At 36.1% G+C, this 12,989-nt stretch overlaps 1 protein-coding gene across 1 annotated transcript in view; it reads left to right on the forward strand.

Annotated features, from left to right (window-relative positions):
• Positions 1 to 8,893: 8,893 nt before the first annotated feature.
• The window catches only part of LOC135694806 (tRNA (32-2'-O)-methyltransferase regulator THADA), a 41,980-nt gene continuing 37,884 nt past the window's right edge, over positions 8,894 to 12,989 (forward strand). The window contains exons 1-4 of the mRNA XM_065213690.2: positions 8,894 to 9,021; positions 11,118 to 11,312; positions 12,219 to 12,327; positions 12,806 to 12,921. Coding sequence (XP_065069762.2) covers positions 11,157 to 11,312; positions 12,219 to 12,327; positions 12,806 to 12,921 — 381 coding nt within the window. The 5' untranslated portion in view covers positions 8,894 to 9,021; positions 11,118 to 11,156. The remainder of the gene's footprint in view (positions 9,022 to 11,117; positions 11,313 to 12,218; positions 12,328 to 12,805; positions 12,922 to 12,989) is intronic.

The following is a 12,989-nucleotide window of genomic DNA, read 5'->3' on the forward strand; positions in this document are numbered from 1 at the left end:
TATATTAATTTTGAAAATAAATTTTTATTATTGAAATTTGCTTCCAAGGATGCAATTTTCGGCGATCTTGAAGAATTAAGATTATAAAAAATTTTCCCCTTCCGCGCCAAGCATTGTGCTGCCTCAGGTAGTCAACTTTGTTCAAATCCTTGTCCTAATCTACAGATCTATAGGGTTGCGATATGTCAAGGACTTTTACAGTAAGTATGAGAGAAACAGAGACAAAGTTCAAACTGCATTTGAAATATCTTTCGAGCTAAGGCAAAGGTTATGTGTCTCCCCCCTCCCCTCTCCCCCACACACACACACATACAATGAAATGCTGCTATTTGATGAATAGAAGTCAAAAAAAAATTTGTCGGAAATTTTTTCTTTCTGGTCCCCTCTAGAATTTATTGGCCACGACGCCCCTGGAAAGCTTGACATGAAATGCCAGCATTGCAAGAGCAAACCTCACTGGCATCTGTGATTAACATGGAACAACTACCAGGAAGGTCGAAATAAAGCAATTTAAAATCTCAGCTAATAATCAAGCCATACTTTGTTTTTTCCCTGATTCAAACTGTTTAGGAACTTCCCAAAACACTAAAGAGGCTTTGGGGTTAGGCCCCCACCCCAACCATTGTTAAGGAGTAGATTGGCAACCTATGCAGCTTGTTCCACTAGTATATTGGAGTTTGTTCTTTTAGTTTCTGTTTCTTTTGCTAAAACTAGCGTTGTAGAAACATAAGTAAGCATTATCACTGGGTTTCCGTAGCCTCGTCTAAGACAACAGCTATTGCGGTGGAGAACGATATGACCGAACACTAAGGCCACTGCAAAGAAGATGACAATGCCCACGTGGATGGATAGACTTGCCCCATTTTGGAGTTTTGGAGATCTAGTCGTTTTTGCAAAGTCACAAATCGTTTCATGTTGTTTCCGTATGTTGCCTAGTATAGTAAACGCAGTTAACTCCATGTATAGAAGACATTCCCCAAGTCTATCATTATGTTGAATATATTTTACAAGAACCTGTGTTGCCAAAAGGACACTGCAAAGAGTAGTAAAAAAGGATAAAGTAAACTTGTTTACGTTTTAACTAAAGGCCTTCATTTTCAAATTATGGCTATTAAAGTCGGGGATCAGGTGGCTATCTCCTCCTACAATATTTTTTAAAGCATCGGGATTTCCCTAAATTTTGCTCTTTTTCAAAGGATGTATCTATAAAGGGGATGTATCTTTGTAGGATTTCTTAGTAATGCATATTTTTGGGGGCTTCGTTAAGCCCCTCAGATCCTCCCTACTTCTGCGCTCCTAATGGTCTGAGATAGACACACAGTTTTGAAATCGTTGCAACAAATACGACGCCTTTGCAATTTTTTTCAAGATTGCTTTTCTATCAGAGCGTAATTTGTGAGATTAGGTCCATGTGAATCCAATTAAAGAAACAAAACATCTTCCTATCTCAAACAATTTTTTCGAACAATAGTCCTGATTTTGCGTGGCAGCACTGCATTAGTTCATGCTACGCTGAGCTAGTACGACATGACATGAAATCCGATACGACACGAGGCTAGGAGTATCACCATACCCACGCCATTATCGAAATGCCAAAAGTTTATTATCAGTCTCATCAGAGAGAATGAGGGGAAACTGAGAATCGAAAAAATATAGGGGAATAAAGGGGAATATCAGCATATCTTTGACAAGGAAACACTTTTTAAAACCGTGAATCATATCGGAGAGCTTGTGTGGTTTCTAGCCACCACCATTATAAGGTGGCTCTGAGTGGCTCTTGGTGGCTCTGGGTGGCTCTGGGTGGCTCTGGGTGGCTCTGGGTGGCTCTGGGTGGCTCTGGGTGGCTCTGGGTGGCTCTGGGTGGCTCTGGGTGGCTCTGGGTGGCTCTGGGTGGCTCTGGGTGGCTCTGGGTGGCTCTGGGTGGCTCTGGGTGGCTCTGGGTGTCTTTGCTACGATACTGATGAAAAGTTGAAAGTGGGGGGAGGGGGGGTGGGTGGGGGGGTTTGACACCCCCAGACCCTGACCTTATCGGCAAATCTTCGAAAATGGAAGTTTTGTCGGCAACCTCTTGGAAACTGGCGAATTTTCTGGAGAAAGACAGATAATTTTGCCATTTTCAAATAGATATTATCGATTGTTGATGACAGCACCAGTCATTGTTGAAATTGATGAAAACCTAACAAGATTGATTGATGATCGTTCAAACTCTCTCATGCTTAAGGCCAGGCACGTTCTGGCCCGTCGATCCCCACCAGGCCCTCAGACATGTAAAGTTAAGAAAAATTATGGGCCCTTTCTGCAAAAGTTGGAGTGGAGAAGATAATTTTCATAAACTGAGACACTACAGTCACAGCCAAGGCCCCTAACATGCGTGCTCGCTTTACAACTAAGCATCAAAATGAAGTCTGCGCGCAGGCCAAAGGGCCCCACTATGACCAACATCCACTATACAGAAATTCTATTACAAATTTCGCACAAAGACAAATCCGTCCTACTTCCTAGAGAAATGATTTGAAACTGTATGTAGGGATCAAGGAGCTGTTGTTTTTAAGTAGTTGTGTTATACAACTAGTTTTGTCTGTCGTGTATCATGTTTGTGGTTCGTTATTGTTAATGAGAATGTCTTTCGATGTTTGCGTCAGTAATTTTGTTTGTCATCGTGCCATCTCTATTTTAGTTGTTATTAGTTCATTTGCCGTTAATTTGTGTCATTAGGGTTTTATGTGCGTCACTCGTGTTGTTAAAAGCGTATGTTCTTTGAGTGCAAGTCCAGTCGAGTCGAAGTTGTCGTTGAAAGAAGTCGTTATGTTGTAATCGTTGGTTGTTGCTAATTTATGCATTCATTATTGAAGAATCTTGATTTAAAAAGCATTATTGCGAACTGGAGACTGGTTTTCGATCTTTATCTGCCCTGTAAAACTTAGTAGTTTTACATTGGTGACCACGACGTGACAAATTCGCAGAAAAAATGGAAATGATTTCAACAGAACAATTCAGAGAAGTTCTGTTGGATATTATAAAGACCGTTGTATCTCACATGGCCGAAAGGGTGAGGTTGGCAGAGGAGAATGGGAGAAATTTCTTCGTGAATCGAACTAATGTCTATCGTGCTGAAGATGGCCAGCCCATTTGCTATTGTTGTTTGCGCGTTGGTCACGTTGCCAAATATTGTAGGGACAGGAAATTTTCTTTAGCATCCCAGGAGAAGTGTGATCAAAATGAACCTGTGATTGTTGCCTCGGTAGCTGAAGAGCGACCTCGGGTTACCTTTATTGGCAACATCAAAAGAAATGAGCCACACTTTCAAGATCTTCAAACTCGAGTTAAGAAATTGGAGGAGATTGTCAATGAATTGGAGTCACATAAACTATCACGACCAATGGTGACGCGACTGCCTTCTTCAAAACCAATGGAAGTTGACGAGGGTTTATTAGCCACAACATATGAAAAAAATTTGATTGACACTAAAAGAAGAGAAGGACCTTTACGTGTACATAATGTTGTTATAGCCTCGGATAGAGAACCGTATGGACGGAATAAACTTGGACAGGGACATTATTTCTTAGATGGTACTTGATTTACTCATTTCAGTAAAATTATTTGATTGATTCTTCGTGCTGCCTTATAATACTTTTATGTTTCTTCCCCTTCGAGAGATCAAGCCAGGAGGCTTGTCTTTCAAAGGGGGGAGTAATGTTATACAACTAGTTTTGTCTGTCGTGTATCATGTTTGTGGTTCGTTATTGTTAATGAGAATGTCTTTCGATGTTTGCGTCAGTAATTTTGTTTGTCATCGTGCCATCTCTATTTTAGTTGTTATTAGTTCATTTGCCGTTAATTTGTGTCATTAGGGTTTTATGTGCGTCACTCGTGTTGTTAAAAGCGTATGTTCTTTGAGTGCAAGTCCAGTCGAGTCGAAGTTGTCGTTGAAAGAAGTCGTTATGTTGTAATCGTTGGTTGTTGCTAATTTATGCATTCATTATTGAAGAATCTTGATTTAAAAAGCATTATTGCGAACTGGAGACTGGTTTTCGATCTTTATCTGCCCTGTAAAACTTAGTAGTTTTACAGTTGTCTAGAGTCGCCATTGTTACATTTCTAGCCAATAATGACCTTCCTTACATGATCGAACGTTCCCTAGGGAAGAAAGTTGCGCTGGAAGAAAGCATCTTAATTTGGGAAATGTTCGGAATCTATATTGCGAAAGAAGCGAAATATACTTTTTGCAAAAAATTACTTTCACGTTTTAGTGTGTTAAGAAAACATTTAATCTATTGCTGGTGCTCCAGAATATTGAACACAAACATTACATCAATCATCAATTTCTCATCATATTCATCAATCTCTGTTTACAATCTACGTCTGACATTTTTTGCGCGCGCGGGCGTAGCGCCCAAATCTGAGCATGCGTGGTTGAAATCAAGTGGTCTCGATTTTGCGTCCGCTGTGAGCGCCAGAAAGTTAATAGCGTCTCAACTTTTTTGTGCACGCGGCCTCTTAACATGCTCAGATTTGGGCGCTACGCCTGCGGGCACAAAAAATGTCAAATGGAAATCGGCCTTTACACTCCCAATCTTTTTACAGCAAAAATAATTACTCCAAAGACACTCCCAATTACAAAACATAACTATAAAAAGTATTAATGAGCTAAATATTAGTATTATGTGATTTGCACAATTGCTCTGCAGCATTTATATAAAATCTCAAGACCTTAGTGTTACATAAAAACAGCAAGAATATCACCTGATAGTGAAGATCATGAACGTTGCGTGAAAAAAACTTCTATTCAATTGAGAGTTCCTTCTATTTTTATTTCACATGATACCTGCAAAACAACGAAAAAGATGTAAAATTTGTCCAACACAATAATTCTTCATCAAAGTCTCCAAGAGGATCAACAGCAAAATTTTCTGGATATTTCAAAAAAATAAATTTTCGCAAATTTAGTTTTTCAGGAAGTTTCGCGTATCAATAATCTGCGATTTTAGGCCATAAACGCTGAACAAGACACAAGTTTCTTTTCTCGAAAGTTTCTTCCCTCGAAAGTTTCTTCCCTCGAAAGTTTCTTCCTTGAAAGTAGTAAGCAACAGTTAAAGGCCTTCCCTTGCTGCCCTTCAAGTTTTTCTTTTCTCTGAAACCCTCTGCAAGGCAAGGATTAATTTAAGGTGCAGTGATGACCAATTTGTGCAGTGATGAATCGAAAATGTGCAATGATGAATTGAAAAATGTGCAGTGATGAATTACTTCACTTTTGAAATACTCCAAATTTTACTCATTTGGATGTTTTCAGAATAAACATAAATGAATACAAACTATAATCAAGAGTCAAATGAGGTAATAGAATCAACCTCATTTAAACGTGAAACTCAACTAAAGCCAGCTTTAACAATAAAAATAATATACAGTTAATCACAAACCCATTTCATAATGTAAAAAGTGTTTTTAAGAAAATAGAAATAATACTGGAAAAGAAATAGATAAAGAGAATTGTGCAATAAATCCTGTTATTGCCAAGATTCCAAGAAAAAAGCCGAGGTCTGTGGAGGCCTTATAAAGTAATTATGTAAATTTTAAGACTGGAATTAATCAAATGTAATAAAATCATGCCTTGAAAAAAACAAAATGTTTAAAATGATTGCAAGAAAATAACTGCTAGAAATATTCTGAAATATATTTTAAGATAATCTAAGGGGTGTTGTCACAAAATTTTCTGCTCGCTCCGCTCGCAGGTAAGCTTCCTCTATAGGATAATCCTAGGGCCTCCGACAACCTGGGCTCTCTTGTATTGCATGGACAAAAAGGCTCAATGCCACTGCCACCACCAAATGGCGGCCTGCTTCTCTTCTTTTGTATGAAATACAATACCACCATTCACAAATAAATACTATATTGACTCCATAGGGTGGAAATGAAGGAAAATTACCTGTTATTAGGTTCGCTACTCTGTTTTCTTTTGGCCAGGTTTGATCTGTTCTGGTAAGATATATACATAATAAATGGTAGCTGTAGTTAGGCCAAATTACACCGAAAATGTCCCTGAAAACAATGTAAACATTGTTGGTCTGCCCAAAAGAGGTCCAGTCAAAACTTAGCCACACCTTTTGCCACACCCTATTGGCCCCGAAAATCTGTGTTTTACGCTGTTTTGTGCAGTGATGAAAATTCCTTAAATTAATGCCTGCTGCAAAGTGCATGCTTAAAAGTTATAATGAAGTTTTTCTGTTTGCTAATTGTTAAATGAACAACGTGTTTAGAATAATAACGTTTGGTACAAACTAAGGAACATGTATCGTTTTAAATTCTCTCAATGATGTTTTAGTGTGAATAAGTTTGTAGGTCACTAGATTTCAAATTGTATTTCTCTAAATCATCAACATTGATTGAGGGGGAAGGGGGCAGAAATTTAGGGGGACATTTGTCTACTCTAAAGATAAAATGATACAGACTGCCAGTGACACGAAGTAGAAATTGCCAGCGTGATCTTGAGCTGGATGGATTAGATAAAATTGATTTTGATTTCCTTTCAAGTGTTACACCCATTTCCATGGTTACACCCTTGGTTGATATTTGTCTTATTTAAAAACCATATACTAGAAAGACAAGCACCGCTTGCCAGAAAACTAAGACACTGTAAACGGTGCTTTTTGGGTCAAAATTTTGATGGAATAGTTTTGCATAATTGGGTCTAAACTTTCTTGACTGTAACCAGAAGCGTGATTTGAGAAAGGAGTCGACTATATACGGTTTTCATATCTATTTTCTGTTGATGATATAAGGTGTATTGTATCTATTCCTGTAGGTTTTCAAGCTTGTGTTTGCCAGATGAAGATTATTTTATCGATGAATCTTTTCCAAAATATTCGACTACATCCCATCGGCGCATTGCTCAAGATATGTTGTCATGAGTACGTTGGCATAATTTGGGGCAAAGGGTTGCGGTTTCTTAAGGGGGGTTAATAAAATATACCATTACACTCTTCTTTATAAGAGCCAGTAAATTGAAATTCAGGCTCGTTGTTCTTAACTTTTTCGAAAATCTGAGGCTGAATCGTTCTTAATTTGTTCCTGAATGTATAGGGTATGAGCAGCGCGATTGCTAGCTTTTCACTCTAGGGAGGTGTCCAGGCCTCATTTGCCAACAAAGTGCGTGGAAAACCTTCATTTGCCGCCATGTTTCAATATTCACCGAAGAACCATCCCAAAATGGCAAAAAACTCCTCGTTTTTTAAAAAGAAACATTGTTCAGAGTTACATTTTACAGTAGCTCAGCCTCAGCTTGTTCTCAATTGGTCTCCACTTTTGACCAATTTTGAAGCTCATGTTCTTATAAAATTGTTCTTATAAAAAAAGAGAGTAAAGGCAATATTATTCTGTTTTAGAATGAAAATCACCATCTGTTGTATTTTACATGCAGCAGGGTAGCTTCCCCACAATGATTTTTTATGGCATTGAGGAAAGCTTTGATACCCTCATCTTGTGAAATTTTAGTGTGTATATCGAAAGTGCGTTGTAAAAATGAGCTCATGCTCTTTGAATCTAGGATGGAGGGTTCCCTCACTCTTTAAAAACTTTCTCTTGCTCGTCTCCCCAAGGATAGACAAACACAACGGTAAACGTGTGGACACACTGAGCAAGGACCTTTGCGGGAACAGCTTACCTTAAGAAGTATTTTAGTGTTACGGGAACTGAGCCCAGCATTTCCAATTTTTGCCAGGGCAAAATTCTTACTGCAGGGCAAAAATGCAGCCACCCATCCCCCCCCACAAAAAGTATGAAGTGACGCCCCTGGTTCCAAGTACTTTTGGCAGGCAGGGCCGTCGCGAGGCAAGCCTTGTGGGGGGGGGGGGGGGTGGACTACAAATTTACCTGATTAAAAAATAATTACCTGAAATTCTTAAGCTGCTGTCACAAACCTCTGCAATACATTTTGACAATCTAACTGTGTGGCATATAATTCACAACATTCATTTTAAAATGATAATAACGGACTTTCCTAATAGTTTTGCCAAATCTGTATACCGGGAGGGACAACTACCCGAGGCGGCACCATGGTTGCCGCCGAAGGAGCAAAAATTTTCGAATTTTGATGCTTCCCTGGAAAGTCCCCGGAAAATGCACTCTTTAAGTAAATTTTACTAAAGCAATCCTCCTTATCCTACCGAAAATTATTTTATTTTTGCAAACAGATTGAACAGCAGATAAAAACAACTGGTACAATTTCGCCGTGGTATTGAAAAATTCCATGTTGTCAGTTACTTCTAAAGCTTGGTAACAAGCAGCACTGGTTGCCAATTTAAATCCCTCTTTCCATCTTAGCATGCATTTTTAGGGGAAATGGACACAAGACACAATTCTACCCAAAGAGTGCCTGGATTTTTAGATTTTGTGGCAACAAGAAATTTTGTGGCAACAAGTTATTAGTTTTTTAGCTTCCTCCATATCAAGAAACATCATGTTTAGCCAAAGGAGCAACTATCTTCATGGGCTCCGACAAAGGTTTTCATCAATCAATAATCGCAATGATTTGTATTTCGTCAAGTAATATTCTTCAACTCTAGAAGTCAAGTTTTTTAAAATGAGACTCTTTTTTCTTCAAATAATTCATCATGTTTTCATAGAGCCTTGCAATCGCTTGCCAATTTCTTAGAGCTGCTCCAAGTTCAGAGTTCAGCGTTTTTCAATGCTCATAAAAATCTTCACTTGAGTACTGAATAATTAATTTCGGGGCATGGGAGTTTTTAAGGGGCTTTCACAACTTCGTTCAAAATTACATTTGCGGTAAATATATGTGAAATTACGCTATTGTATTAGCTTTTGTGACCAATTTTGAAGCCTGCGTTCTTATAGAATTGTCCTTATAAAACATAATTCTAACATCATTCATTAAAATGTTCACATGGGTTTGAATGCGAGGCAGATCAAAAAGGTTCTTCTAAGCAAGCTTCTTTCTTTGTACTTAAAAATGTTTCGTTCCTTTAAAACACTATCTGGACTTGAATATTATACAATGGATGAACAAAGGTACAATGTGTAGTTTCAACTGATTCTTATCTATACCTGGTCATAATTTTATGCTCAAGTTTGATTTGTATTTACGGAATTTAGTCGCAAAATTTCTGACCCCTTTCTCCCCCCTCTTAGAGTACTTGATTTGCTCTATATCGTTTTACTTCTATATTGCGTGCTGCACCGAAATATTGGCTTATTTCCATACATACAATTTTTTGTATGAAATCAATTTGTTTAACGGATTCACATCCAGATGCTGCTCGCAGTAACTGATGACAAATAGGTTTTGGATAACCCCCAAGAAAGTATCTTGGCTTAATAATACAGATGATTGGGAAAAGAGATTTTGCTTTTGATCCAAGATTTTTTTTTGAAAATTGAGCGACTCTCTTCAGATTCTTTAGCAATTGAAACAAGGCTCAATAATAAGTGTGGCCTCATTTTTTTGTAATTGGTTATTCTATTACAGATCTTCTTTTGCTATACCAAACCAAAACCCTCTGAATGTGTAAACGAGAATGAGAATGTCTAATCAATTGTGTTAATGAATGTTGCACTGTAAATTGCAGACTGTATGTATATTTCATGGACAGTGTTTGTATTTGCCCTAGTTTTGACTCTAGAGTTTGTTGATTTGTTGTGATTTTAAACCAAATATCACTTGTAAAACTACCATTATAATTGGTGATTTACGCAATTTTTGTGGTTACTTTTTTCTTTTCCAAACAAGATAGCACTTGTGTTCCGATATTAAGATGCATATAGGCTGCACTTCAGGGAGCAAAAGGGAGCAAAGTGAAGCATATCGTGTTCCGGGGTATACCCAGGTTTTTATGGTTAAAGTTTTGTGATATGGGGCTATCATATATTGCAGTGAATAAGACACATCCTTGCATAAGATGCACCCTTAATTCCAAGTTTGAATTCTGAAAAAAGTAGTTTTTATGGTGTCTTACTATGTATAAAACACACCACCTTTTCTCAACTATTGTATTGCATGTAATATATTTCAGTTAAACAATAAACTTGAGAATACTAAATAGACACAAACTCTGAGGAGGAAATTTTGTTGAAAACTGCAATATTTAAAAATATTACAATAGACGTTAAAAATATATGTGGTGTTGGATTGGATGATGTGGAATGGTATGAAGGAAGCGCAGCGGAGAGGAATAGGTAATAGATGTGGAAGAGGGAAGGGTGGCGAGTGCCAGAGTGTGGATGGTGGTGGTGAAATGAAAGTGTGATGAAGGTGGGTAGTGGTGATAATAATAAAAAGTTATAAAAGTATTAAATAATGGTGATGATAGTGATAATGGTAGTAAAAAATGAAAAATTAATTAAATAGAGAAAAGAAAATGATAACAGGAATGTAGAAAGTAATAATGATGATTGTAATAGTAATGTATGGGTAGTAGAAAAAGTGGCGATGATGATGGTGTGTTGCTGTAAGATTAATGGTCAGTGGTTGTAAAGCCAATGAGGTATTGCTCTTTGGCTCATCAAACACTCTCTCGTTTTTCGTTAAGATGCAGTAATGGTGTTATTGTGAGGTCATTGATGGTATGTTCTGGGCTGCAATGACACTTGACACTTGGCCTTCAAAAGGAAAAGATGTTACCATGTATAAAGTCAATGTTACCATGTTTAAGACACACCCTTAAACAAAGCCAATAATTATTCGAAAAAGGTGTGTCTTATAAACAGCAAAATACTGTACTTTCTGGAAGAATGAGAAAGGACAAAAATTTATTTTATAATAGTTGTTGCCTATGTTTTTGGTGAAAGGTCGCAATGAAAGAACATTTTTATCAAAGAGCAAATTTTGCCCTGGATTTGGTTTCTGCATATATAACAGTATTTGGTCATTTTGAGTCATGAAAATATCAGCTTTTAAAGCCTGCAATGGGTAGAAGCTTCTGGCAAGGGGGCAAAAAGGCAGTTTCTGGTAATGTAAAATAATCATGCAATTGTTGATCTTTGCATCTGAATTGCCACAATTCAAATGATAAATGACAAAATAGGTCATCAGAATGAATTTGAATAAAATAATTTTACATAAAAAGGTACATGAATTGTAATTTTAGATCATTGTAAATTTTTTTTAGAACCTTACTTTGGTAGAAATCAGATTTATAAGGACAAAAATGGAAAGTATTTTGAATAAAGTAGACAACCTTTCAGTGGTAGCTGATGAACCATTTAGTTCAGTTCAGGAAGAAACACTTGTGAACTTACACTCATTGATAAATGGTGCTCTTCCTGGATTTCTTGATACAAAATCAAAAAGGGACACAATAGAGGTAAATTGGAGTGTTATTATCTCAATATCCTTCCAAATGTTCTGTTCTTTCCAAATGTTATCTTGCATTGTAACATCTTTGCAGTGATCTCAAAAATCAAATCAGTTTTAAAATATAACTTAAACCAAATAATCCTTAGTGGCATATTCTATCAAGACAGTTTCAAATTCAACCCTGAAATGATAACTGTCCTAGCAGACTTTTATTTTTCCTAGTCTGGGTCAGTATAATTTAGAAATTAAAAAAATGGTTCTTTGATACTCGCTGCTGATAAATTGACATTGAATTATAACAAATCGAAATTTTCTATTACTTAGCCAAATCAGGGCAAATGAATCCTGTTACTAAATTGAATATTTCCATCAAAAGTGATCCTTAACCTCAAATAGATTCATATACAAAGTATGATGCAATCTTAATCAATAGCAGCCTTGTTATAAGTTATTGCAAATATCACATTCAACAAAAGAAACCTATTTATCTTCATTATATTATATTATATTATATTATATTATATTATATTATATTATATTATATTATATTATATTATATTATATTATATTATATTATATTATATTATGTTATGTTATGTTATGTTATGTTATGTTATGTTATGTTATGTTATGTTATGTTATGTTATGTTATGTTATGTTATGTTATGTTATGTTATGTTATGTTATGTTATGTTATGTTATGTTATGTTATGTTATGTTATGTTATCTTATGTTATGTTATGTTATCTTATGTTATGTTATCTTATGTTATGTTATCTTAAGTTATGTTATGTTATGTTATGTTATGTTATGTTATGTTATGTTATGTTATCTTATATTATATTTTGTTATTAAATCATATTGATTGTATTATATTATGATTGTATTAGTATTATGTTAATCTTATTTGTAGGTGATTAGCTCCTGTATCAGAAAGTACAAAGAGCATGCAGATATTGTTATTATTAAAGAGTTGCAAAATATAGTCAATGAATATAAGTTGAATCAATCTTCCAGGATCTGTAAGTGCTCTTTTTTCAGTAACGTTCTAATGATGATTTCAGTTTTATATTTAATGCTCTTTATGATCACCACATACGGCTAAAAATTTTAATTACTAGCTGGCACATATAGTACAGGTTTTTTAGGCCTCCTTGTTTGATCAAAACTAAAATTTGCTTCGTTTTGTTGTTCATAATAAGCCCTTTATCTTTAAGAAAATATTTTAGTGTGCATTTATTGAAGAAATCTTAATATAAAGATGCAGTCAAATAAGATATTAGAAATGCCAACGAGCATTTGTTTAAATTTGCAGAAAAGCTTCCTTGATAAACCAGTGATACCTCTGACAAGGGCAGAAACGGAGATTTAGGGAGAACTGTTACTTGATCAGTTTTGTAAAACTGTAGAAAACTGCAAATATTTACATGGATTTTCTCAAAGGTCCTGCTTGACCATAACCCCCACTAAATGGTTTTGCTCATTTTGCCACGTTTACAGTATTGGCTTTCATGGATGGACCTAGGAACCTGAAAAGATGTGTTCTTTCAAACCCAAAGTTTTTCTGTGATTATTTGGTTAGAGTTCTAGAAACATCTTCACATATGTTGCTGAAAGTAAGTATGCCCAATATTCTGAACTTGCTTTTAGGGGCTATGACAAATGGAGAATTTATACCCATCAT

The sequence above is a fragment of the Rhopilema esculentum genome, chromosome 10 (assembly GCF_057945365.1).
Source record: "Rhopilema esculentum isolate cy_ngs chromosome 10, ASM5794536v1, whole genome shotgun sequence".
Lineage (NCBI taxonomy): Eukaryota > Metazoa > Cnidaria > Scyphozoa > Rhizostomeae > Rhizostomatidae > Rhopilema > Rhopilema esculentum.